Source organism: Manihot esculenta, chromosome 11 (assembly GCF_001659605.2).
Source record: "Manihot esculenta cultivar AM560-2 chromosome 11, M.esculenta_v8, whole genome shotgun sequence".
NCBI lineage: Eukaryota > Viridiplantae > Streptophyta > Magnoliopsida > Malpighiales > Euphorbiaceae > Manihot > Manihot esculenta.
The window spans coordinates 19,238,750-19,265,684 of NC_035171.2; the positions used below are offsets into that span (position 1 = coordinate 19,238,750).

The following is a 26,935-nucleotide window of genomic DNA, read 5'->3' on the forward strand; positions in this document are numbered from 1 at the left end:
ACTTTAATTCATTTTAATAAAATCACGTAATTTTAATTTTATTTCAAATTATTATAACCGCTTTTATATGTTAATAAATTTTTATTATTATCTAAATAATTATTTTAAAAAATCTTAATAAATAGGTCAAAATTAGCCCTTAAGTTTAGTTAATTATAATTTTTAAACTTTTATATTAAAAAAGTTTTTTTTTTTTTGAAATAGGGGTGGGGGGTCGAACCCTTGACCTCATAAGGCTATAAGGATGCACTTTCCATCAGGCTAAGTCTCGGAGTGCTATATTAAAAAAGTTAAAAGTGATAGATTTGAGGTGAGAAAATATGTATATAGTGGTTATTATTTTTTTTTAAAATAAAAATTGAGAGAATATAATTTAAAATTTTTTAAATTTATTTCAATACATTATCATCGAATTAAAACCGAGGAGTGTATAATTACCGTGGTTATTAACATGTAAATTTGTGATAGTACTTAAGATAGACTTTTTGAAATAAAAATAAAATTGAGTGATTTTAGTAAATGAAAATTACCCGGTTATATACCAGCATCGTTATGAAGCGCCTGATACTCACAGCCTTGATGAGCAAGAAGCACTGGTTATTTTGATACTGCCAAGGTTTTCTTCTGATCTTCTCGGCCACGCACGCTAGCTCGCTCGCAGCAACAATGGTTCTCGAGGTCTGTAATAGTTAATTTGCAGCTCGTTTACTCGTTAAATCTATTTATTAGTCCTTTTCTTGTAAGTTTTTAATTAAATAAAAGTTGATTGATATTAGGCGACTATGATATGCATCGATAATTCCGAATGGATGCGAAATGGCGATTACTCGCCCTCTCGATTTCAAGCTCAAGCAGATGCTGTTAATCTCATATGTGGTGCCAAAACACAAGTTATTTCTTTGCCTTTAAGATTTGTTTTTCTTTAGATAGCATTTTTTTTTTTGGCCTTTTCAAAAATGGGTTTTAATCGATAAATGGCAGTCGAATCCAGAGAATACGGTGGGGATTCTAACAATGGCAGGCAGAGGAGTACGTGTTCTGACAACTCCTACTACTGATCTTGGCAAAATTTTGGCTTGTATGCATGGTACGCTTCATTGTTTTATTTATTTATTTCTAAAAGATTCTTATTCATTAATGTGTATTTGCTTTATTACATTTTGAGATATTATTTGAGCTTGAATTATACTTAGTCAAGTTTGAATTTTAGGAGCATTTGGTATCATAAGTCTAGTAATTATGGAAAATGGGAAGCAAATATATGCTAAATTACATTGTGAATTAGAAGTTTGAAGTTCAATACAAGGTTAATTTTTTTTGCCCCTTGGACTTTTGAAAGTGACGGTGCAGTGGGTTCAAACAACGAAGCTGCCTCCTTGCAATGGTCAGACCTGCCTAGATTCTACAGTGGGAGAAGCCTCATGCATTGAAGTGTGCTAGTTTCAGGAATGCTTTTTAAATGCATATGTTGGTAACATTTAATGTATAATGTGATTGATTGTACAATAGGGAAGTATGTGCAAGAGAAATAGAAGACGAAAAGCATGTGAATTAGATAATTCAAAGAAAAAAGACAAGAGTTTGATGTCAATTTTCTTGTTAATTCAGTGTTACTTCAAAGAAGGGTAATCTAAATAGATTAATAATCTAATGTGTAGCTTTTTTGTGTGGTTAGCATCATGAACTTTGCCCCTAATAGTTGGACTGTTGACTGATTTCTTTGGCATGTACTTCTTTCCTCTACACCTGTGCTGGTTTTATTTTAACAAATTGTGTAAATGGACTAATCCAGACAGTTTACTGGGTCAATTTAACATGCATCTTTTTTTTTTATTATGTTTTGTTTGTTTTTTCTTTTTTCCCCAATTGTTTGATATCAGATGGGCAATTCTCTCATGCTTTCTCTATTTTTTAAAAAATTTTGTGTAGATGTTGAAATGGGGGGTGAGATGAACATGGCAGCTGGAATACAGGTTGCTCAACTAGCTCTTAAGCATCGGCAGAACAAAAATCTGCAGCAAAGAATAATAGTCTTTGCTGGAAGGTAGTTGCCCATTGGTTTACGAGTCGCTATTTCATTTTTGTGGGCATCTAAGTTTTTCTTATTTGCTGCATGCTTTCAGTCCTGTCAAATATGATAGAAAGGTGCTGGAGGTCATAGGGAAGAAATTGAAGAAGAACAGTGTAGCCCTTGATATTGTTAATTTTGGTGAAGAAGAAGATCGAAAGCCACAGAAGTTAGAGGCCCTCCTTTCTGCTGTCAACAATAATGACAGCAGCCATATAGTTCACATTCCTCCTGGTCCAAATGCCCTTTCTGATGTGCTTATCAGGTGTGAAACCTTTACCTAATTTTTAAGGTCAGAGTACAGGTTCATATTTGGATCTTGATGCTTAGATGTTAATGAGAATGACCTGAAACTTATTTGAATTACTTCCAATGAGTACATCTATAGAAGGTGAATAGAGTTGGGTAAAAAGTTGAATGATTATGTGCTGAAGTGATATTTTTGTCATTTGCGGAGTTGATTTTGGGGTTCAAGGTTGTCCAAATTGCTTTGTCATCTACAATTGATCATAGTTATTAAAGGCTCAAGGCGCACTAAGGCGCTAAGGATTTCTAAATTTAGATCACAAGATTTTAAATTGTATATTACCTATAAAAGGTCTTCATTTAAGTACAGTGATTTTATAAATGTGGAATTCACCTTATAGTCTAATACAATATTGATATTGCATAATATACATCCATATGAAAAATAATAAAATAGTAAATCTATATTATATATTTTGAGTGAGATAAGTGAGATTGAAGGATAATTATTTTTCTCACTTTAATAAGGGAACACGTTAGCTTCCTTCCCCAAGGAAACAAGTCATTAGTTCTTGTAAACTTTTTCTGATTTTCTTAGAGTTAATAAAAAATTAGTCTATAATCTATAGTATATAACCTATCTATTATATGTATAAAAATCAGGAGGAAGGGAATAATAGAATAGATACAAAAAGGATGGTTAAATTTAATAGTGAAAAATTGCCCTTTATTTTGATTGGTTAAAAGACGCCATAAAAAAGTTATTATTATTTTAGAAGCTTTAATTTGATTGGTTTAGCCAGTTTTCTATTTAAATTTGAATTCTAATCTACCAAGTGATATAAATATTTCATATTAAATAATGTTTAGTGAAAGACAAATATATCTTCATTTGCAATTTCTTAATTTTTTTCTTATAACATAATTACAATTAGTGTAACTAGATTAGGAAGTTAAAAATTTAAATGTCTTTTCTTAATATTATAACAAGTCTAATTATATTAGAAAGGTAAAATGTGAAAAAAAAATTGTCTTCCATTTTTTATAATCCTATAGCTAATACTAACAAAATTTTAATATTATTTAATATATTAGGAATTAGAAATTTTATAATATAGTAAAATTATGTATTAATTTGAATATCTATCTATCTATCTATCTATCTATCTATTTATATATTGTTATGTTAAAGTTTACTTGTAACTGTAAAAATATTTTCCAATTAACCTATAACTTACACTAAATTAACTATTTAAGTCTCTATTTAAGAACATTTGATAGCTATTTTCATATTATTACAATATCATCAGCTAAAAAAGTTTAAAATCTAACTAGTTAATGCAAAAAAAATCATTCTCTTCAGCATAGTTATATACAATTGAGAATTTCATTACTGAAAAACACTTATAAATCTAAATGCCTTTAACTTATCTTGCATGACATGGATTATTGTGTAATCCCTGCAGAAGATTTATTTGTTGGTCCACCATATCTCAATAGAATAGGATTCAAATTTAAATAGAAAACCAATCTCACCAGTTTAATTAAAGTCTTAAATAACAACAACAACAACAACAACAACAACAAATTCCTATATTGTTTGTTAGCCAATAGAGGGCAACCTCCTTGTTTCACTTTTCAGCATTTAAATCATTAATATATCAAATCAATTGGCAATTTCAATTTTCTAACACGTGATCTCAGATTCAGTCTGATCTCTTCTACTCCTAGCTCAAATTTTCTCTATGAATTGAATCATTTGCCATTCGTTTGACATTGTTCATTTTGCAAGGAAAGAATTCAAATGAATTCTTGCAAAATCATGTAAGATTTCAACTTCTTTTAAAATGAAAATTTTTAAGTTAAAAGAATTAAATTCTTTCATTATGAACAAGAAAATTATTAGGGAAAAAAATCAATTGAATTGAATTCTTAAAAAATTCTTGATTCCAAACGGAGGGTTAGAGATATTTGAAACTCAGTTTGGTTTTTCTGAGTTGAATTAAATTTGTTACTGACGAGTATCACAAAGCTAATTAAAGAGGTGCTCACTCTATTTGTTCTTGTGGTAAGCATAAGAATTTCATACAATACTACATGCTCATTTAATGATAAATTTGCATGTCTGATATAATTTTTGGAAAATATTAATGATCAATTACAATGTTTTTACCTCGGCGAAAAACAGTTTATGAGATTATAATCCTTGATTGCTCTGGCAGTACTCCTGTATTCAATGGGGATGGCGGAGACAGTGGCCTTCCTGCAGCAGCAGTTGGGAGTGACTTTGATTTTGGTGTAGATCCTAACTTAGATCCTGAGCTAGCTCTTGCCCTTAGAGTTTCTATGGAAGAGGAGAGGGCAAGGCAAGAAGCTGCTGCCAAGAGGGCTACTGAGGAATCAGCTAGACAAGAAAGGAAAGAGGAACCATCATCCAATCCACAGGATGCAACTATGGTTGATAATGCTAATGATAGAGCTTCTGAAACAACTGGGAACACTACTGATCCCGTGGTTAGTATCTCTTTAACTTATAGAGCATATATTGGCTACCTGTAAATGTGTGTGTGTGTTATGTGACTTCGTCTATTGGTTGAAGCATGCTCTTGTTCAATTGTAATATCTGTCCGTTTGATTGATTGAAAGCTTCTTTGACAAATGATATGATAGGATAAAGTTAATGCATTGTTGCAGCAGGCTGTAACACTGTCAATGCAGACTCATGGATGTAATGATCCCTCTGTGCATGATGTTGAAATGTCAGAAGCTACTCACGAGGATCAGGAGCTGGCTATTGGTATGTGTCTTCATATAATTCAAGGATCTAAGTACATCATGTTCCTGTTTTCTTTATAGCTGGTGTCATGTAAAATCTCTTTTATATAAAAATGCCTCCATGTTCGTAAATGCTGCATGAACAGTTCATTTGGAATTCTAATCTCATGTCCAATCTCCAATTCTCCAGGGAATCTACACTGATATCACTAAATTAAGTATTTTGTTTATTTAAACTGTAATTCAACTCTAGAGCAATTAAGAAACAAGAAGAAAATGTTTTTTAGAGGCTAATTCTAATTTGATGGCATGCAATTCAACGGGTAAACATCAAGCCAATTTTCCAGAATCTTTTTTGACATTTAATTCATGTGGTGTATCGGTTTTTCTAACATTTTCTTGTTTATAGTGTTTAAAATCAATAGGAGAGTATTTATTGACATTCGAGTACTTAAGGGAATGTTAATTTTCTTTCAAAAATATAAGTGTTGACCAATGTAGATGATCCTATAATTATGCTTGATTATAGAGATTTTATTTTCTACTTTTATTATAAATATTTCTAATTACGTATTTTGCAAATATTCCTAATTAGGTTGTGTTTTATGTGTAAATAGCCAAACCTTGTAAAGGCCAATTAAATTGAAATATAATAAAAAATTTCCCCAAGATTCTTCATGATATCATGCCTTAAACCTAATTTTAGGATTTCAATTTGGGTCAGTTTCTATTTTAGGGCTTTTGGAACCCTAACTCCTTAAATTGGTATTGGCGCACCTAGGGGCCTCCTCTTGCCTCACTGCCACCACCAACAGAGTTGCCGGAGTGTCGTAGGATCTCTGAGCTTGTGAGCCTCATGCACCGGCACAATGGTGCATGAACTTATATTTTCGATGGATCTTTCTCACCAGGCGCCGTCGGTGTTTTTTCCCGGCCTATTTCTAGCCACTTATTGTTGCTTCTTGGTCGTCTTGGTGTTGGATTAAGTCTTTTTGGTGCTTGCAACTTCTATTGGGTTATTTTACTGGTTCTTTATTTTGGCAAAGGTGTTTGGATGCTTGATCAAAGAGCTCTTAAATGTGTGTTTGTTAGGTACTCTCTCACACAGAAGGGTTACAAATGTTATCACCCTTCATTTAGAAAATACTTTGTCAGCATGGATATTACATTTAGAAATATTGAACCTTACTTCAGTACTACGCTATCACCTCTTCAGGGGGAGGACAATGAGAGAGAAGAGATGATTTCTAGTCCTATAACTCTAGAACTTTTTACTATAGAGGAGAATACTATATAGGAGAGACTATTGGTGATCAGGAGACTATTATACAGAGAGAAACTATTGGTGACCAAATTGAACATTTGGATAAACCAGATTTAAGGAGATACTCAAGAAGAGATAAAATAGAAGCAGAAAAAGCCATTGTGCAGCATACTCGGTGTCATGAATCTTCCTCTTCTCCATTTGGTGAGTCATCCCTAAACTTTGAGCCCATTGATGATCTAAATAAACCAATTGCTCAAAGAAAAGGAGTTAGGTCTTGCACAAAACACTCTATTTTTAACTTTCTCTCTTATGATTCTTTGTCTCCATCTTATAGAGCCTTTGCCTGTCTATTTCCTTTGTGTCTATTCCACAAAATTGAAAGGAAGCTCTTAAAGATTCCAATTGGAAGGGAGCAATGATTGAAGAAATAAAAGCCTTGGCTAAAAATAAGACCTAGGAGTTGATGTCTCTTCCACCTACAAAAAAATCTGTTGGCTGCAAATGGGTATTCACTGTGAAACACAGTAGATGGATCAATCAAAAAATTCAAGGCTAGACTAATTGCCAAAGATACACTCAAATCTATGGAGTGGATTGCTAGGAGACATTTGCTCTATTGCTAAAATGAACTCAATCAGAGTATTGTTATCTTGTGTTGTCAACCTTGACTGGGACTTACAACAATTTGATGTGAAAAATGTATTCTTCCACAGAGACTTAGAGGAGGAAGTGTATATGGAAATTCCTCCTGGATTTGCTGATTAAAAAAAAATGCAAGGAAAGATGTGCAGGCTAGAAAAGGTTTTGTATGGGTTGAAGTAGTCACCCAGAGCTTGGTTTGATCGATTCAGCAGAGCTATGATTTCCTTTGGCTATCCACAGAGCAATGCTGACCATACCCTATTTATCAGACATCACAAGGGTAAAATTACTCTTCTCATAGTCTATGTTGATAACATAGTAACGACAGGAGATGACACTAAAGAGATGACTCGACTGAAAAAGTTTTTGGCTTAGGAGTTTGAAATTAAAGATAAAACTGTAATATTTCCTGGAAATCGAGGTTGCCAGGTCAAAGAAGAGAATTTTTATTTTTCAGAGAAAATATATTTCGGATCTTTTGGAAGAAGTTGGTATGTTAGGTTGCAAACCAGTAGAAACTCCCATTGAGAGCAATCACAAGCTACAAGTAGGGATTGGTGAATCAGTGGATATTGGCAGATATCAGAGGTTGGTAGGCAGACTGATTTATCTTTTGTATACTCGACTAGACATAGCATATGAAGTCAGTTTAGTCAGTCAGTTTATATATGATCCTCGTGAGTCTCACATGCAAGCTGTTATACGCATTTTGGGATACTTGAAGTCTGCTCCTAGAAAAGGTCTTTTATTCTTTAAACACGATCATCTCACATATATGCATTCACAGATGCAGATTGGGCTGGATCTCTTGATTATAGAAGGTGGACTAGTGGTTACTGTACACTTATTGAAGGAAACCTTGTCATTTGGAGAAGAAAAAAGCAAATTCTTGGTGCTCGATCAAGTGCTCAGGTAGAATATAGCGATGACACAAGGTGTTTGTGAACTCCTATAGTTGCAGAGATTGTTAGAGGAATTAAAACTATTGGAGAGGAACAAACTCCTCTTGTCCTATGACAACAAAGCTGATATCAGTATAGCTTACAATCTGGGTTCAGCATGACCGAACGAAGCACAAAGCACATAGAGATTGATTGACTCTTCATTAAAGAGAAGTTAACAAATAGTATCTTGAGGTTAGACCATATGACTTTTGATGAACAACTAGCTGATGTGTTTATCAAAGGGTTTAGCAACAATAACTATCACACCTTGGTTTGCAAGTTGAGTATGTGTGATATCTATGCATCAATTTGAGGGGGAGTGTTGACCAATATAGAAGGTTCCTAATTAGGAGGATTCAAATCCTTGGGATCTTAATTAGGCTTGATTATAGGGATTTTATTTTTATTATAAATATTTCTAATTTAGGTTGATTCTTTATATATAAATATTCAAACTTTGTAAAGATTAATTCAATTGGAATAAAATAAAAAATTTTCTCCCAAAATTCTTCAGTATCTCTTCAACTAACTTCAACATCAACACCACCAAAATAAATCATGAATAAGCAATAATTTAAAATCAATAACACCCATTTTAATTTATAAATTAATAAATAATAATTCATTTCTCACAGATAAATGAGCTACAAATCACAAAGCAACAACACCTATTCTAATTTCTAAATAAATAAACAAAAATTCTCACAAATAAATGAACAACAAATCACAAATCAACAATACCCTTTTTAATTTCTAAATAAACATTAACATTCATGATTCATCGCAATTTACAAATTAAGTATACCAATTTGAAATGAATGAGCAAAACAATCAATATTTAATTTCTAAAATTTATCAATTGAATGATAAACAATTAAACATTAAAACTGTAGAAGGATAATATTTGTTATTGTATTTCACAATAGAGATTACAACCTATTTATAGATGAGAGACGCTATCTAAATAGGAAGGAAAATCAAGTCTATGATTATACAATCCTAAGATTAAGCAACTGATTCATCTATCAATATTTACTTCCTATATTAATATATTTACTTCCTATAACTTATAACACTTCCCCTCAAGTTGGAGCATAAATGTTAATCATGCCCAACTTGTTACATATATAATCAATTTCAGCCATAAGAACAACTAATCCAAAACAATCAAAATAAACAAAGAATTAGAAAAACAGAACCGTGAACAGTAACCGATAAACAGTAGTCGTGAACAGTTCTCGTGAACAATACCCGATGAACAGTGCCCGATGTCTCCAAATATTACCTTTTATGGGTAACTCAAATGAACAGAGCCCTAAATCTCCAAATGTTACCTTTTATGGGTAACCCCGATGAACAGAACCCTAAGTCTCCAAATGTTACCCTTTATGGTAACCTAAATGAACAGAGCCCTAAGTCTCCAAATGTTACTCTTTATAGGTAAGCCAAAATGAAGCCCTGAGTCTCCAAATGTTACCCTTTATGGTAACCCAAATGAATAGAGCCCTAAGTCTCCAAATGTTACTTTTTATGGGTAACCCCGATGAATAGAGCCCTAAGTCTCCAAATGTTACTTTTTATGGGTAACCCCGATGAATAGAGTCCTAAGTCTCCAAATGTTACCCTTTATGGGTAACCCAAATGAACAAAGCCCTTAAGTCTCCAAATGTTAACCTTTATGGTAACCCCGATGAATAGAGCCCTAAGTCTCCAAATGTTACCCTTTATAGGTAATCCAAATGAACAAAGTGCTAAGTCTCCAAATGTTACCCTTTATGGGTAACCCGATGAACAGAGCCCTAAGTCTCCAAATGTTACCCTTTATGGGTAACCCAAAATGAACAGAGCCTTAAGTCTCCAAATGTTACCCTTTATAGGTAATCCAAACTGAACGGAGCCCTAAGTCTCCAAATGTTATCCTTTATGGGTAACCCAAATGAACAGAGCTCTAAGTCTCTAAAAAATTTAAATCTCTATGGATGAGACTCTGATACCATGTAGAAGGATAATATTTTATTGAAACAGCCGGGCCCAAAATGGTTAACCCAAGTTATTTAGTAGTTTCGTGCTAGCTATTATATACAATTCAATTTTTTTCAAATCTACCAATGTGGGACGGAACAGCTGCCGCAAATCCGCAAGCAGATAGCTGACTGTTACACTCGATCCAGCTAAAATTGCAACGTCCTCGTCGCAACTGGATGGATACAATTGCTAACTAGAACCGGACTCTTGGGTATTGTGGTTTGCTAGTACCTTGGGCGGCTCCACATCGTCTCTCACGGGTAGCTCTTTCTTCGCAGGCCCACTAGCTGCGCACAATTTGTCTGACCCAGGGGGCTCTGATACCAATTGAAACAGCCGGGCCCAAACTGGCCCAAATAACTTTTGAGCCCACTTTCCACTTGGCCCAAAATGGTTAATCCAAGTTATTTAGTAGTTTCGTACTAGCTATTATATACAATTTAATTTTTTTCAAATCTACCGATGTGGGACGGAACAGCTGCCGCAAATCCGCAAGCAGACAGCTGACCGTTACAAAAATCAAGCAAGTAGCAACATATTAATCAAGTAATAATAAACTAAAATTTAAAAGAAATGAAAAAGAAAAAAAACTACTGGTGGTGAGGACATTAGGACAATAAGAACTCAAGAAGGGAGAGAACAGGAGGATAAGGGAAATGGAAAAAGAAAAAAAAAATTATTCAACTCAGCTTTAGTGTTTAGATTGCTTGGAGACAAGATGTGGAGAGGAGAATAACGAGAGGGAAGGAAGGGAGGAGAAGAAGAAGAAGAAGGTTGAGTCGGGTATGGAAAGTGTAGAGGAAGGGAGAAGGAAGAAGAGAAGAAAGAGGAGTACATACCTGTTCTTAGTGCTTTTGTCGGCTGGCTGCTGTTTGGAATGGAGAAGGAATCGGGAGTTGCTCTAAGGGTTCTAATTTTAAAACCATTAAAAAAAGGCTTGGCGCTTGGCGACGCCTCGCTCGCCTGGCCTAGGCGAGGCGGGCTAGGGATGCTCGCATCGCCTAGTGCCTCCCTACGCCTTTAATAACACTGCTATCGATAGAATTGTTGTAGATTGGCGATGTTCCATGACCTCGAGATAGCTTTCCCATTCAAGTCTGGTAGCTTATAGGCTCCTGTCCTGTTTACTTTAGTAACTTAGAATGGTCCCTCCTAATTGCACATCATTTTGCTTGGGCTTGCATTGCGCTTTTTCAGGCCAGCTCTACGAAGAACTATGTCGCCTACTGTACAAACTCTCCCTTTGACTTTGGAATTGAACAATCGTACCTTTTTGTGATGATGCGTTGCCATGTTTAGGAAAGCCCTGTCCTATTTCTCTTCTAGTTGGTCCAACGAGAACCGCATTGCATTGTCTTGGTTAGCAAGCTCTAGGTTAGAAGTTCGAGCAATGAGAACTTGGAACTCTGCTAGGATGATTACTTTTGCCCCGTAAGTAAGGGAGAAAGGTGTCTCCTTTGTTGCTGTTTGTGCGGTGGTACGGTATACCCATAGTACGCTTGGTAACTCATTTGCCTAGTTCCCTTTGGCATCGTCTAGGCGCTTCTTCAACCCTTGTAGAATGATTCTATTCGTGACTTCCGTCATATTATTGGACTGCGGATGAAGAATTTTGGGGAAAATTTTGAGTATTCTTGTATTTCACTCTTAATCTTTACAATTGGTCTATATGACTATTTATACACAGAGAATCATATCTAAACAGGAAGCAAATAATCAAATAATAATTACAGAGATAATTAAGGATCCTAATCAGATCAAATCAAATCTCTAGAATCAGCTAGGATTAGTAAATAAGTCAACACTCCCCCTCAAGTTGGTGCAAAGATGTCACACATGCCCAACTTGCAAATCAGATTATGGTAGATCTTGTTGTTAAGTCCTTTAGTAAACACATCTGCAAGTTGCCCCGTAGAAGTCACATGAACTAGGCTCAAGACACCGTCTGTTAATTTTTCTTTAATGAAGTGCCGATCAATTTCAATGTGTTTGGTTCGATCATGTTGGACTGGATTTTGTGCTATACTTATAGCAGCTTTATTGTCACAATACAAGGTTATCTTGTCTCTCTCGAACAATCTCAACTCTTCCAATAACTTCTGCAACCATAAGAGTTCACATACTCCTTGGGCCATTGCTCTGTATTCTGCTTCCGCACTTGACCGAGCAACAACACTTTGTTTTTTGCTCCTCCAGGTGACAAGGTTCCCCCCCACAACTGTGCAGTAGCCAGAGGTGGATCTCCTGTCATCGAGAGATCCTGTCCAATCTGCATCTGTAAAAGTTTCAATTCGGAGGTGACCATGTTTGGAGTAAAGAAGCCCTTTCCCTGGCGTAGATTTTAGGTATCTCAAGATGCGAAGTACAGCTTGCATATGAGTCTCGCGAGGGTCATGCATGAATTGGCTGACTAAGCTAACAGCATAGGCTATATCCGGTCGAGTGTGTGAGAGATAAATCAACCTTCCTACCAATCTTTGATATCTTCCAATATCCACGGACTCACCAGTTCCTGCTTTCAGCTTGTGATTGCTTTCAATGGGAGATTCTGCTGGTTTACACCCCATCATACCAGTTTCTTCCAAAAGATCCAGAATGTACTTTCTTTGGGAGATGAAAATTTCTTTTTCTGATCTAGCCACCTCGATACCTAGAAAATATTGCAGTTTTCCCAGATCTTTGATTTCAAATTCCTGGGCCAACAACCTCTTTAGTTCAGTCATTTCCTCTTTAGTTCAGGAGGAATTTCCATGAACACTTCTTCCTCTAAATCTCCATGGAGGAAAGCATTTTTCACATCAAACTGTTGCAAGTCTCATTTTTGCAACTGGGGCAAATGTCTCTTGGTAATCCACTCCATAGGTTTGGGTGAATCCTTTAGCAACCAATCTGGCCTTAAACTGTTCAATTGTGCCATCAGCTTTGTGTTTCACTGTGAACACCCATTTACAGCCAACGAGTTTCTTCTCAGGTGGGAGAGTGACAAGCTCCCAAGTCTCATTTTTAGCCAATGCTTTCATCTCTTCAATCATTGCTTTCTTCCATTTAGGATCTGCAAGAGCTTTCTTCCAATCCTGTGGAATAGACACAGAGGAAATAGACAAGGCAAAGGCTCTATAGGAAGGAGATAAAGATTCATAAGAAACAAAGTTAGAAATACGGTGTTTAGTGCAAGATCTGACCCCTTTTCTTTGTGCAATAGGTTTATCTAAGTCATTGAAACATTCAAGAGTTGTGGGTAACTCACCAGAAGAAAGAGTTGTGGGTAACTCATCAGAAGAAGATTCATGATTGGGTAACTCACCAGGAGAAGATTCTTGACTCTGAGTAGACTGCATAATGGCTTCTTCTGCCTTGTCTCTCCATGAATACCTTCTCAAATCTGGCTTGTCTAAACGACCAATTCTCTCTCCCTGATTGGACATCTCCCCCTGTCTACTAGAACTCAAACTTTCTAGTTGAACCATATCATTCAGAATCACAGAATTCGGGATCACCTCTTCTTGCTCATTATTCTCCCCCTGAAGAGGTGAATGGGTGGTACTGAAGTAGGGTTCAGTTTCTCGGAAGGTAACATCCATACTAACGAAGTATTTCCTAGAGGGAGGATGATAACACTTGTATCCTTTTTGTGTTGGAGAATACCCAACAAACACACATTTAAGGGCCTTGGGATCCAGTTTTCCTGCCGTCCTAGTATGGACAAAGCAAACACACCCAAATACTTTTGGTGGAACAACGTATGAATTCTTCCCTTGTAGAACCGCCAAAGGACTCATAAAGTCAAGGGTCTTGAGAGGCATTCTATTGATAAGATAAGCAGATACAAGAATTGCATCTCCCCAACATGCTTTGGATAGATTCATGGTGAACATAAGAGATCGAGCTACCTCCAATAGATGCCTATTTTTCCTCTCAGCAACGCCATTTTGAGCACTAGTATAAGGACAACTAGTCTGGTGTATTATCCCATTACTCTCCAAATAAGCAGAAAAGCTACTATCCATGTATTCTCTTTCATTGTCAATTCTCAAAATTTTCACCTTAGTATCAAATTGAGTACAAACCATCTTATGAAAGGATTGAAAACAAGAAAAGACATCACTTTTAGCTTTAACCAAATAGACCCAAGTCAGTCGAGTACAACAATCAATAAAGGTGACAAACCATCGATTACCAGACAAGGAGACAGTTTGAGTAGGCCCCCAAACATCAGAATGAATAGTCGCAAAAGGAATTTGACTTTTATTATGACTCAAAGGATAGGATGTTCTAGTGTGTTTAGCATACTCACAAGCATCACAAAATAGAGAATCAAACTGAGTTCTAGCAAACAAATTAGGATAAAGTTTTTCTAAGGCAAAGAATGATGGATGCCCTAACCGTCTGTGCCACTGTATTATTTCCTGATTGACATCCTTATTTTCTCCAAAACAGGCTTGAGATATCGAAGAACCTGGATCACCCTCCAACATATATAAGCCATCATGCATTCTACCATTGCCAATCCTCTTTCCTGTGTGAAGATCCTGAATAACACAATGATCAGGAAAGAATTCAATTTTACAATTAAGGGCATTGGTGATAGCACTAACAGATAAAAGGTTGACAAGAAAGTGGGGAACATGGAGGATAGATGATAATTTAATATTGGATGTGCAAATAACAGAACCTGTTCCGGATTGGGAGTAAAAGAGCCATCAGCAATTTTGACACTATCTTTGGTTAGGGAAGGAAAATAATTGAGAAAGCCTTTAGAAGAACCTGTCATGTGTCTATTCGCACCAGAATCGATAATCCATGGAATATTATGAAGAGATGAAGCATTACATGACTTTACAAAGTCAGATGTGGCACTAAAGAATGAGGAATCAGAGTTAGGAATCGAGACTCTTTTACCTTCTGCTATCGACACCCTTTTACCTTCTGTCATTGACACCCTTTTACCTTCTGCCATGGTAAAGGTTTATAAACTGTGACAGAATAGGAGGTATCCAAGGTTGTACACACAAGAGAGCCCAATCGATTCACCAAAAAGACCGGGTAGCAGCACGGGAAGGCCGGAAAGATGATCGGAATCGTCGCCAGAGTGATCGGAGCAGCAAAGCAGTGACAGACGATGGGTCACACGCCGGGAAGCGACGGGTCACGCGCCGGGAAGGGGTGGCGCGTGAGCCTCACGCGCAGGCTTTTCCGGCGTCGGAGCTGGTCGATCGGCCAGTGGCAGTCCGGCGGTTCTCCTGGTGCCGGCGGTGAGAGATTGAGAGGCTCCTAAATGGGTTAGTACCAAAAAGGTAGATCTAGGGTTTTAAAACCCTAAAGAGGAAAAATTGAATTTGAACCCAAAAAATCAGGAAAAGGCTCTGATACCATGAAGAATTTTGGGGAAAATTTTGAGTATTCTTGTATTTCACTCTTAATCTTTACAATTGGTCTACATGACTATTTATACACAGAGAATCATATCTAAACAGAAAGCAAATAATCAAATAATAATTACAGAGATAATTAAGGATCCTAATCAGATCAAATCAAATCTCTAGAATCAGTTAGGATTAGTAAATAAGTCAACAGTGCAGTGGTACGGTATACCCATAGTACGCTCGGTAACTCATTTGCCTAGTTCCCTTTGGCATCGTCTAGGCGCTTCTTCAACCCTTGTAGAATGATTCTGTTCGTGACTTCCGTCATATTATTGGACTGCGGATGGTAGACTGAAGTCAACCTTAGATCGATTCTCTAAATTGCACAAAACTCTTTAAACTTTGTGCTAGTGAATTGTTTGTCATTGTTCGTGATTAGGACTGCTGGTATCCCAAATTTGATAAAAATGCTTTTTTGGCAAAAAGTGATTGCTCTATCTATGGTGATTTTCGGAGTCGCCTCAACCTATGTGTACTTTGTGAAATGGTCTATTGCAACAATCACATACTTTGTCTAGTATTCTGCCTCTGGGAATGAGTCTAGACTATCAATGCCCCACTGAAAAAATGCTATGGGCTACCGATTGCTATTAGCCTTTCAGCATGGGTGTGAGAAATGAAGTCATGCTTATGGTATTGAACACACTGTTTGACTAACCTTTTTGCATCTTCCATTGCTCTTGGCCAGAATAGACTCTGTGTGAATGCCTTTTCTGCAATTGTTCGAGCTTTCTCATGGCTGCCACATACTCCTTCGTGGATTTCATAAAGAACTCGTATGCCCTCCTCCTGAGTTATGCACTTTAACCATGGTTGAAGATATGCTCTTCTGTACATCCATCCATCCATGTACTATGTCATAATTTGAGGCTTTCATGACTAACCTTTTAGCTCTAGCTTATCTTTCGGGAGGGTTCCTAGTGTGAGATGGTACAAGATTTGAGTCATCCAGGTAACGTTAACTCAACTGGGAAAGTTTTTTCTTGTTCAAACTGTTGGGCAATCAATCTCCTCAAGAGGGAACCCTAAGTTAAATGTTGTTCTCCTACTGCGGTGAGTTTGGCTAAGGAATCAGCTTCTAGGTTTTCACTCTTTGGTACCTGGATTATGGAGATCATTCTCTTATGTTATTCAAAATCAGCAAGAAAACATTTCACTCGAACTTATACTTTGCTAGGTTGGAATCCTTGACTTGGTTGCCCCGATTTGCTTTAGAATTCTCAATGCCATCAATAATGTTTCGACTCTGCTCATTATTTGTAGAAGCAAATTTTAGCTTTGCTGCATACCGCAACTTGATCAAATGAGGGCCAAGCAAAAGTATGCCTGCCCTAAAATCAGTGGAACCTGAAGCGCCATCAACCCAGGCCTTCCATTCTTCCTTCTTCTCAATTTCTAGGGGAACTATGGGAGTGAGTTTGCTATAAAATCTGCCAATGCCTGCGCCTCCAGAGCTTGCTTGGTTGCATATCTAATATCGTGTGAGTCCAACTGGACTGTCCATTTTGCTAATCATCCAGCTATGTCAGGCCTATAGAGCAGTTTCCTGAGAAGATAATTGATTCTTACCTCAATTGTGTGGACTTCAAAGTAAAGTCTCAATTTTTTGGATGCCAGTAACACTGCATAAACCAACTTTTCCAATGCTAGGTAATTGATTTCAGCTCCTTTCAATACTTAGCTAGTATAATATATGGGAAATTGCTTTTTTGGTGTTCACGAACCAGTACTGAATTTATAGTCTCCACTATTACCGAGATGTATAGGTACAATGTCTCTCCTTCTCTAGATGTGCCAAGCAGTGATGGTGTTGAGAGGAAAGTTTTCAGCTCCTCAAAGGCCTTGTGGCAGTTTGCTCCCCATCGAAATTATTTTCTGGCTTTCAAAGCTCGGTAAATAAGAAGACATCTTTTTGCAGAACATGACATGGATCTACAAAGTGTCGTTATTCTCACGTTCAAACGTTATACTTCTTTAATTTTCTTGGGTGGTTGCATGTCTAGAATGGCTTTTACTTTTTTTATTTTTTTCGGGTTGGCTTCAATTCCTATTCTTAATACCATAAAACCAAGAAACTTCTCAACTTTTACTCCAAAGGTTCATTTTTCAGGATTGAGTTTTATTCTTGTCCGATCTAGGATATCAAAGGTTGTAATAATATCCTGAGTATGTTCTTCTACCTTCTTGCTTTTGATGGTCATATCATCGATATAAACTTCCACTGTCTTTCTTATGTGCTATTTGAACAATCCATTTACTATACCCTGGCATGTTGCTCCAGTATTTTTGAAACCGAAAGGCATGACTCTATAATAGAAAATTCTTTCGTCGGTGATAAAGGTTGTCTTTTCATCATCGGGTTCATCCATTATGATTTGGTGATATCCTGAGATCGCATCAACTAAAGAACAAATGGCATATCCGGCAAGTGCGTTTATCAATTTGTTAATCGAAGGAAGGGGATAATGATCCTTTGGGTAGGCTCTATTTAAGTCTGTGAAGTCAACATACATTCTCCATTTCCCGTTTGCTTTTTTGACCAATGCTAAGTTTGCTACCCAAGTTGGGTATTGGACCTCTTGTATTAGATGAGCTTCTTTCAATTTTTGAATTTCCCCAACGATTATCCTTTGTCTTTCGAAAGCAAATTTCCTCTTCTTCCGCTTCATTGGTTTAATAGAAGGGGCTACATTAAGTTTATGAGTAATGATCATAGGATCTATGTTATATCTTCTGGTTTCCGGGCGAAAGTGGGTATGCGACTTTTGAGAGTTTCTAGGACTTTGCACTGATTCTCTCCTTCTAATGCTGATGCCAACCTGACCTTCTTTTCTTTCAACTCCACTATGGTAACTTCATCCACAGGTTGCGGGGACATGGTTTGTTCAGGCTACTCCAAAAGATCTATTGGTAGATAAGTTTGGCAAATCACCTGTGCAGATTGCTTGTAGCATTATTGAGCCGATTTCTGGTTCTTCCTTGCTACTGCTATTCCTCCAATAACTAGGAGTTTCAAACACAAGTACTCCATATTAATTATCACTCCATGATTGTTAAGGATGGGCCATCCAAAAATCGACTAGTATAACAAAGGGATGTCCACCATCGCGAATTCAACATAGATCTCTTTTTTGAACTTATCATCCCCATCACTACAGTTAGGTTTGTAACACCGATTACTGGTAGTGATTTACCATCCAATCCCACTAAGGAATACAAAACCCTTGAAAGGTTCTTTTTCTTGTCCAACCTTAGTTTATCAAATACCTCTAAAGTGATCAGGTTTATGGAACTCCCCGTGTCAATCAAAATTCGCTTCATTATGAACTTATTTGTTCTTGCTGAAGTCACCAGTGGATCAAAGTGAGGAGTTGAAACCTTGTCAGTTTCTGACTCAAAGCTTATTGGATGTCGGGATAATGCCTCTGTTGCCATAATGTTTATTTCTCCGCTAGCTTGTCTTCTCTTCTTCCTTTCATCTCTAAGTGATTTAGGTCCTCTTGTAATCATGTTGATTGGTCATAGAGTCTCGTCATCGTCTTCTTCGTTTATGCCCTTATCCTTTGTGTTGAATCCCACATCGATTGTGGAAAGGGGTAATGTGCCCCTTGTATGGGCCATATGCACTCCTCCCCTTTGAACTAGCTTTTGGGATGAGTCAGGTCTGGCCCAAATTTAACATTGTATCAGAGCCTCCCCATCCGATGTTGAGCCTCCCATAAATATGTCACGCACCAGTAAAATACTAGGCGTGAAGGGGGTGTGTTGAATCCCACATCGATTGTGGAAAGGGATAATGTGCCCCTTATATGGGCCATAGGCACTCCTCTTTGAGCTAGCTTTTGGGGTGAGTTAGGCCTGGTTCAAATTTAACACTTTGGAGCAGTCGTAGCCCTTTTTTTTTTCGAACTTTGCCCTTTCATCTTCACTTCGACGGGTGAACCTGTTCAAAACTCCTTTCTTCACTAGTTTTTCGATCTTATCCTTTAGATTCTGGCATTCATATTTGGTGTAGTTGTAACCGTCATGGAATCGGTAGAACTTGTTTTTGTCTTTTCCATTTGTTGTGTTGGGGTTCATTCTTCGAGGGTACTTGATGTGCTCACTGTTTTTCTGAATCCACATGAGTACACGAGACCTGCTTTCGGTTAGGGGAGTGTAGTTTTGAAATCTCTCCCTTCCGCTATCATGTGGTACTCCCTTTCCCCTATCTCTTGGTATCCTTCTTCCATCTAGAAGTCCCTTCTCATCCCTTTTCTCCGCTTTCTTGGCTTGCTTTTCATCATCTAGGCGGATGTATTTTTGGGCCTTCTCCATCAACTGGTGATAGTCTCTAGCATAGTTTTTTAATAAATACTCCATGAACCTTGTGTTGCGGCACCCTTTTTAATTGCTTCACAGGCTGTTTCATGGTTTAGATTGTCTATTTAAATTGCCTTCATATTGAATCTGTCTACATAGTTTTTGAGGGACTCATATTCTCCTTGCCTTACCTTCTGAAGATCGAAAGATAACTTCTTGGGAGGGATATATGTGATGAATTGTTGCTTAAAAGCATAAACTAATTCCTTGAAATCATGAATGGAGCTAACTGGAAGGTATTAGTACTACTTTTGTGCTAATTCATAGAGAGTGGAAGGAAACACTCGGTACAGGACCATTTCATTGACGTTCTGGAGGAGCATGGCTATGCGGTTAGTCTTTCCATCACATTTATCCAAGGACGGTACCTTGAATTTGTCCGAGAAAGTCTCAACTAGTATCTCAGGAGAGAGGGGGAAACATCCCCTCTTTTAAAGCCATCATCTAACCGTTCCTTCTAAATTCTTCTCCCAGCATCTATCAACCTTGCCTCCAACTGCACACCTTCATGATTTCTAGTTTTCGTTCCTACAATTTCTCGACTTTCTGCTGTCCTCTCCCATGTATCATCCCTATTCTCCCTCATATGAATACCATGGGTCACTTGCCGAATGTCATCTCCCTCTCGTTTCTTCAAGAGTTTCGTCAGCATTCTCAATTTCTCTAAAACTTGTTCACAAATCAAAAATTCATCTCCAAGACACTCTTTCATACTTATGATATTTTCATTATTGCCTATTATCCATGTTGCAATTAGGGGTGAGAAGATCAAGAATCACCTAAAGAAAGATTGAGGCAAACAATCACAGAATTTGTATTTCTATGAGAAAATTTTCGTTTCTCACAGACGACATCAATGATGTTGCACTAGTTCTTTCTTTGGATTTGAATCTGTAAAACAATAAGAATGTCGGGTGGTTTAGTGGGCAAAACCTCCGATACTTAAGTCAATAAAGGGATCAAAGGCTTATTTAGTGAAAAGATAAGATAATGAGATTATATACATACCTAGAGATAGCTCGTCTATATAGTTTGTCGGAAGTCTTATCCTAATGGGATTTGGAGTCTGTTATTGAGATTTGGTAGGATAAGGATTCCTTATTTGACTCTTTTTTAGGATTTCTGTTTGAAGAGGGACTTTAAGATGGTCCATGAGTCGTTTGGCCTTTTGGGCTTTTTTATTTTAGGCTCTTGAGCCCATAACTGCTTCTTAATATGTACCATGTTAATGTCAGTTAGTGCTCTTACCAAAGCCCTTAACTGTAAAATTGCATTTTTTTTTCTAACTTGTGTTATTTAGGATCTTCAAACCGGGAAGAGGATTGACAATGGTAGACCACATGAAGGCTTGTATATATTGGAAGGGAATCTAGGTTCTAGTTCATTTCAAGCCTTTTTTGGAGAAAATACGGATGTCAACCAGAAAATCATATAGTGGCATAGACGGTCAGGATAAAGGGATTTAGAAAAACTTTATCCCGACTTATTTTCCAAGACTCGATTTGGTTCTTTATTTTGTGGTGCTTGCGAGTATGCTAAGTATACAAGAACCTCTTATATCTCAAGTAACAATAAGAGTACGATCCTTTTGTGACTACCCATTCTGGTATTTGGAGACCTACTCAAACTGTCTCTCTATCTGGTAATCATTGGTTTATTACTTTTATTGATTATTACACTCGCATGACTTGGATTTATTTGATAAAGACAAAAAGTAAAGTGTTTTATTGCTTTTAATCATTTCACTAGATGATTTGTTACTCAATTTGATGCTGCTAAGGTAAAAGTTTTGAGAACTAATAATGACACGGAGTATACGGATAGTTGTTTTTCTGCCTTTCTAAAATCTAATGGGATGCTAAATCAAACTAGTTGTCTCTACTCTAGTGTTCAGAATGGTATTACTGAAAGGAATAATAGGCACTTGATGGAAGTCGCCAAATTTCTTCTTTTCATAATGAATCTTCCCAAACCTTACTGGGGAGATGCAATCTTAGCTGCAATTTATCTCATTAATAGAATGTCCCTTGAAGTTCTTGCCTTTAATAGTTCTTTAGAGGTGCTACAAAGAAAAAGTACTTATATTGTTTCACCAAGAGTATTTGGGTGCATGAGTTTTGTTCATTCTAAAACAGCTAGGAAACTAGATCCGAGAGCTCTTAAATGTATATTTGTTGTGTACTCTCCTGCACAGAAGAGTTACAAGTGTTATCATCTCCCATCTAGAAAATATTTTGTTAGTATGGATGTTACGTTTAAAGAAGCTGAACCTTACTTTAGTAGTATCCCATTACCTCTTCAGAGGTAGAGCAATGAGAGAAAAAAGGTGATTCATAGTTATGTGACTCTAGATACTTTTACTCAGGTGGAGACTGTTGTACAGGGGAGGCTATTGTTGATCAAGGAGGGAGAATTGGGCGTTTGGATAAACCCGATTTGAGGAGATACTCAAGAAGAGATGTCTCTTCTATCTGGAAAAAAACTAGTTGGCTGCAAATGGGTATTCGTTATGAAATATAAAGTAGTTGGGTCAATTGAAAGGTTCAAGGCCAGACTAATTGCCAAGAAATACATTCAAACCAATGAAGTGGATTAACAGGAGACATTTGCCCCTGCTGTCTTAGCGCTGCTAATCTTGACTGGGATCTATAACAATTTGATGTAGAAAATGTATTCCTCCGTGGAGACTTAGAAGAGGAAATATATATGGAAATCCCTCTAGGATTTACTTATGAAAAAATATAAGAAAATGTATGCGGGCTAAAGAAGTTTTTGTATAAGTTGAAGCAGTCACTATTACTCTTTTCATAGTTTATATTGATGACACAATAGTGACGGGAGATGACAAAGAGGAGAGGACTCGATTGAAGAAGTTTTTGGTTTAGGAATTCGAAATTAAAAACCTAGAAAAATGGATATGCGATAATGTGATTGCGGTTGTTAGTAGATAATGGATATGTGATAATGTGATTTTCTTTTAGGTTCTTTTCTTTTTATCCAGTTTGTCAAAGTTTGGGAAGTGGCTTAATTAGGAAAACATTTTTTGTTGATCATTTTTTGTAAGTGCTTCAAATGATAGAATATGTTCTGGGGAAAATTATTTTCCATGGAACTATCTTGCTGAACTCCTAGCCAAACTTTTTGTCACAAGTCTTGGTGAAATTGATATGTAGTCTTTTACAAGCCAGTCGAAGTTGGCGAGTTGTGTACCAAACATGGTAAGACTGGTGAATCTTGTTCCATCAGTTGATTCCTGCATCTATTGAATGCAGCTCTTCAGATGTCCATGCAAGACGATGCCAAAGATCTATCGAGTCAATCAGATATGAGCAAGGTGCTGGAGGATCAGTCCTTTATGTCATCTGTCCTTGCATCAGTATGTACTATTGAACCTATGCTAACTATTTAATTGACCAGTTTTTGCTTGTGTCATGAATGCCCTAACACGCACTTATTTTATCTCACAGCTTCCAGGAGTGGACCCTAATGATCCTGCAGTTAAAGATCTGCTTGCGTCTTTGCAAAGCCAATCTGAGGTATTTCGATCAACAGATTTGAGTTGTATGTTCGTTTGTCAAATATGTCCATATAATTTCTGATTATTTTCTTTCCCAATTGTTATCAGTCTGAACAAAAGAAGAATGAAGACCAGCCACCAAATGATGAAAAGTGAAAGTTTTTGGTGACACAGCTTCTATATCAATGACAGGCTTGCAACTTCGATGGTGTCTTTGCTGTATTGCATTGCTGATTTTTTTTTTTTTTTTCTCAAGTTCTGGTGCATTTCAGTTGAAAATGATTGAGACAACTGACAATTTGCTGCCATCTTATGTTTGTTAACATATTATGCAGCAGAAATATGGAAGATTTGTACTTTGCATGCATCGATGAATGACTACTGTTTAATGCTCATCGATTTTATACATAAAGCAACTAAACAATACCAGCAGAATCTAACTATCTATTGAGAATTTGAAAGCAGTGAAGAAGTTGCATTGTTCATAGATGAAAGGGTAAACTGGATTAGGTATTCTTCAAATGTTGCCTCGCATGTGATTATGTTTATTCATCTGAAAAGTTACTATCAAAAGACAAATGAGAGAGACAGAAGGTACTTGCTTTCTAATGCAAAAGAAAATGGGTCTAAACATCCTTTCTTTTCTTGTCAATCACATAATAGAAGCAATTCCTAAGCTCCAACAAAAGCATGAGTCTCCTGAGTATATCACCTTTCCCTTGTCCAAAATGGGCGAGTGGCTGCAAATGATGCAAGCCCAGATATGCAAATTTTCTAACCACTGTATAACGATTCAGCTGCACCACCTAATCCAATAGCTCCATTAAGAAGCAGCCATGAACTAAGTGAATGGATTCGTGGGGTTGAACCAGTTTTAAACCAGTAGCCCACAGAATCACACCGTGGACCACCAAAATGTGAAAGTATTCGAAACTAGAGTTGTGGTCTTATGGACAGTGGACTAGTGGTGGGGTCTGAAATTAGTTTTCCAAGTTCCGCAAGAGAGGACCACCACCAACTTGAGGAGAATGTCTCCTGTTGCATGTCCATTTCTTCCATTGCCGTTGCTTGCGGTAATGATGGATTTTAGTGTTTGTACTCTTTCTATCATCTTGGATAAATTTACGCATGGGTGTTTAATAAATAGAGTTGGAGCTTGATTTTTATATTTATTTTAATAAATTAGTTGAGTTTTAACTTCTTATTATTTAACTTGTTTAGATTCACGAGCTAATTTATTTGAAAAATTCATGGATCCACTCGTAAATCAACACTTAATGTGTTCACATATGCATTTTGCTATTATTTAATTAAATGAATGTATGATCATATAACGTTTTTCATATTTATATTTAATTTATATATAAATATATATATTAGCTAAAAGAAATATACATAATATAAATTAATAACACACTAAAATAGGCTTAAACCTGAAAATGAATTTAAAAGAATAACGAGAACTTGTCATGAGAATTGTTAATATTAAAAATATATTCGTGATATTCACATTATTATTAGCTAATAAGAACAATAATTATAATATTATAATGAATATATTAATATATATATATATTGGAGACATGCATTCTGATGCACACATAATATAATAAAAGGTTTATTAGATATAAAAAAACAAAAAACTTTAATTTTGGATAATAAAACTTTAACTTGTAAATTTATTGTAATTATAATTAATCTCTCACATAATTTATCCAATTAAATATAAAATTTTAAAATTTTACATTTAATTAAAAATATAGCTAAAAATTTTAATATTATACTTAAACCTTTTTTATAATTATTTTAAATTCTTAAAATAACTTTGACTAATTTTAAATTAGTGTATGTATGTTATTTATTTACTTTTTAAATATTAGTTAATCATTTAACTCTAATTAATCATATATTCTAAAAAGCATTTTACCGTGCTTAGTTTAAATATGAAATGTCTATTTTGAATGAATCCCTAAATCTATTTAGTTTTAAATTAGGAATTTTTAGGGTTAAGCATTCGATCGGTCAATCTGATTTAAAATCAAACCGAATCAAATAAATCAAAAATAAAAATTTCAGTATTTATAAAAATCAAACAAAATCCAAATTGGGTAAAAATGAATCAATTAAATCGATTCGATTTGATTTGATTTGATTTTTTTTACACCTTATTCTTAATATTATAAAATTTAATTAAAATATTTTAATTTTAATTATAGTTTGATCTCTTTATATTATAAAAAATAATATAGTATTGCGACTAATAAATTCAATTTAGATTTATCAATTTTTTCTGATTAAAATTAAACCGAAATAAATGAAATTTTTAAAATTAAAATCGAACTAAATTAAAAAGTAAAAAAAAATAAATCAAATATTCAAAATTTGATTCTGTTAATTTTTTCGATTTGAATTGAATTCTGCTCACCCTATATATTTTAGAATTTAAAATAGAAATTAGGATAATAAGAGTTAAAGTGGTTTTAGGATATATGGTTAATTAGAGTTAAATGATTATTTATATAAAATTAATTAATATTTAAAAGGATAAATAAATAACACATGCCTTAATTTTAAATGGATCAAATTTATTTTGAAAATTAGTTATAATCTAAAAAAACTAAAAGTTATGGTATAAAATTAAAAATTTTAATTACAATTATGATTAAACATGAAATTTTAGATTTTTATTTATTAATAAATAAATTATCTTAAAATTAACTAGAATTATAATAAATTTAAAAGTTAAATCTTTATTATCTGAAATTAAAAATTTTGACAGTAATCATATTAAATATAACTAAAATTTAAAAAAAAATGCAAACATTCAAAACGAAGATATACCACTATTGGTTAATTTGTAAAAAGAGAATATGTGGTGGTTGATAATTTTTTTAAGAAAAATATTTTCTATTATACCTTATTATTATTTTCACTAAGTGTTTATATGCTATATACTCGTCTAGAATCCTCATTCAATCTTTTTCAAACCAGACTTGAATAATTTTTAAATAATTGCTAAGGGGTCAATCCTGACCATAACACTCGGTTACTGACCTAACTAGTAGCCATAAAATAATAACTTGAAAATTTTATAAAATGGGACCAACACCCGAATATGTGGCCAAGCGAATACCCGGCTTGCGGTCTGGGTAAAAAAAAACCTTAGAAAACTTTTATAAATATGGGGCGTTAGCTCAGTCGTTGAGCTTGACGGATACTGGCCTTGTGGCTTGGGTATAGAATGTCTTGATTAGCGGAACTAATACCTGGATTAGATGGCCTGACGTAATCCGCCTTGCAGCCTAGTATAAGATGCCTTATTTAGTGGGATTAACATCTGGATTAGGTGGTCTGGTGGAACCCGCCTTGTGGTCTGGCATAAGATGCCTTATTTAGCATAACTAACACTCAGATTAGGTAGCTTGGCGGAACCCACCTTGTAACCTTGAATGCTCTTTAATCTTTTTGAAAAAGGCAACCCCAACGCTCTTTGTCACTAAAGATCACAACACATGAAAAAGTACATCATTAACTGTTATTGATAAATTTTTTTCAAATTAAAAATATTCCAGGAGTGAAAAATGATTCAGCCATTTAACTTGGCCAGCTTATCAGATCCTGGATGAATAACTTTTGAAACGCTAAATGGTTCTTTCTAGTTTTTGC

General features: G+C 35.6%; 1 protein-coding gene across 3 annotated transcripts; it reads left to right on the forward strand.

Annotated features, from left to right (window-relative positions):
- The first annotated feature begins 517 nt into the window (after positions 1–517).
- LOC110625478 (26S proteasome non-ATPase regulatory subunit 4 homolog) lies at positions 518–23,661 on the forward strand. Of its 3 annotated transcripts, none has more exons than XM_021771080.2 (10): positions 518–678; positions 777–890; positions 982–1,087; positions 1,930–2,044; positions 2,124–2,333; positions 4,537–4,828; positions 4,985–5,111; positions 23,025–23,128; positions 23,220–23,288; positions 23,378–23,661. In XM_021771080.2, exons 1-10 carry the CDS (start codon positions 667–669, stop codon positions 23,423–23,425), a joined length of 1,197 nt encoding a protein of 398 aa, XP_021626772.1. In that variant the 5' UTR covers positions 518–666; the 3' UTR covers positions 23,426–23,661. The 3 variants fall into 3 exon arrangements, with proteins under 3 accessions (XP_021626772.1, XP_021626773.1, XP_021626774.1); XM_021771081.2 differs by having other exon boundaries at positions 5,009–5,111; XM_021771082.2 differs by having other exon boundaries at positions 5,012–5,111.
- Positions 23,662–26,935: the final 3,274 nt, after the last annotated feature.

Bases quoted from the DNA above. Each gene is read 5' to 3' on its own strand.
- LOC110625478 (XM_021771080.2), top strand. The intron at 2,045-2,123 runs GTAGTTGCCCAT...GCATGCTTTCAG, and splicing joins ATAATAGTCTTTGCTGGAAG to TCCTGTCAAATATGATAGAA. The intron at 5,112-23,024 runs GTATGTGTCTTC...TATTGAATGCAG, and splicing joins GGATCAGGAGCTGGCTATTG to CTCTTCAGATGTCCATGCAA.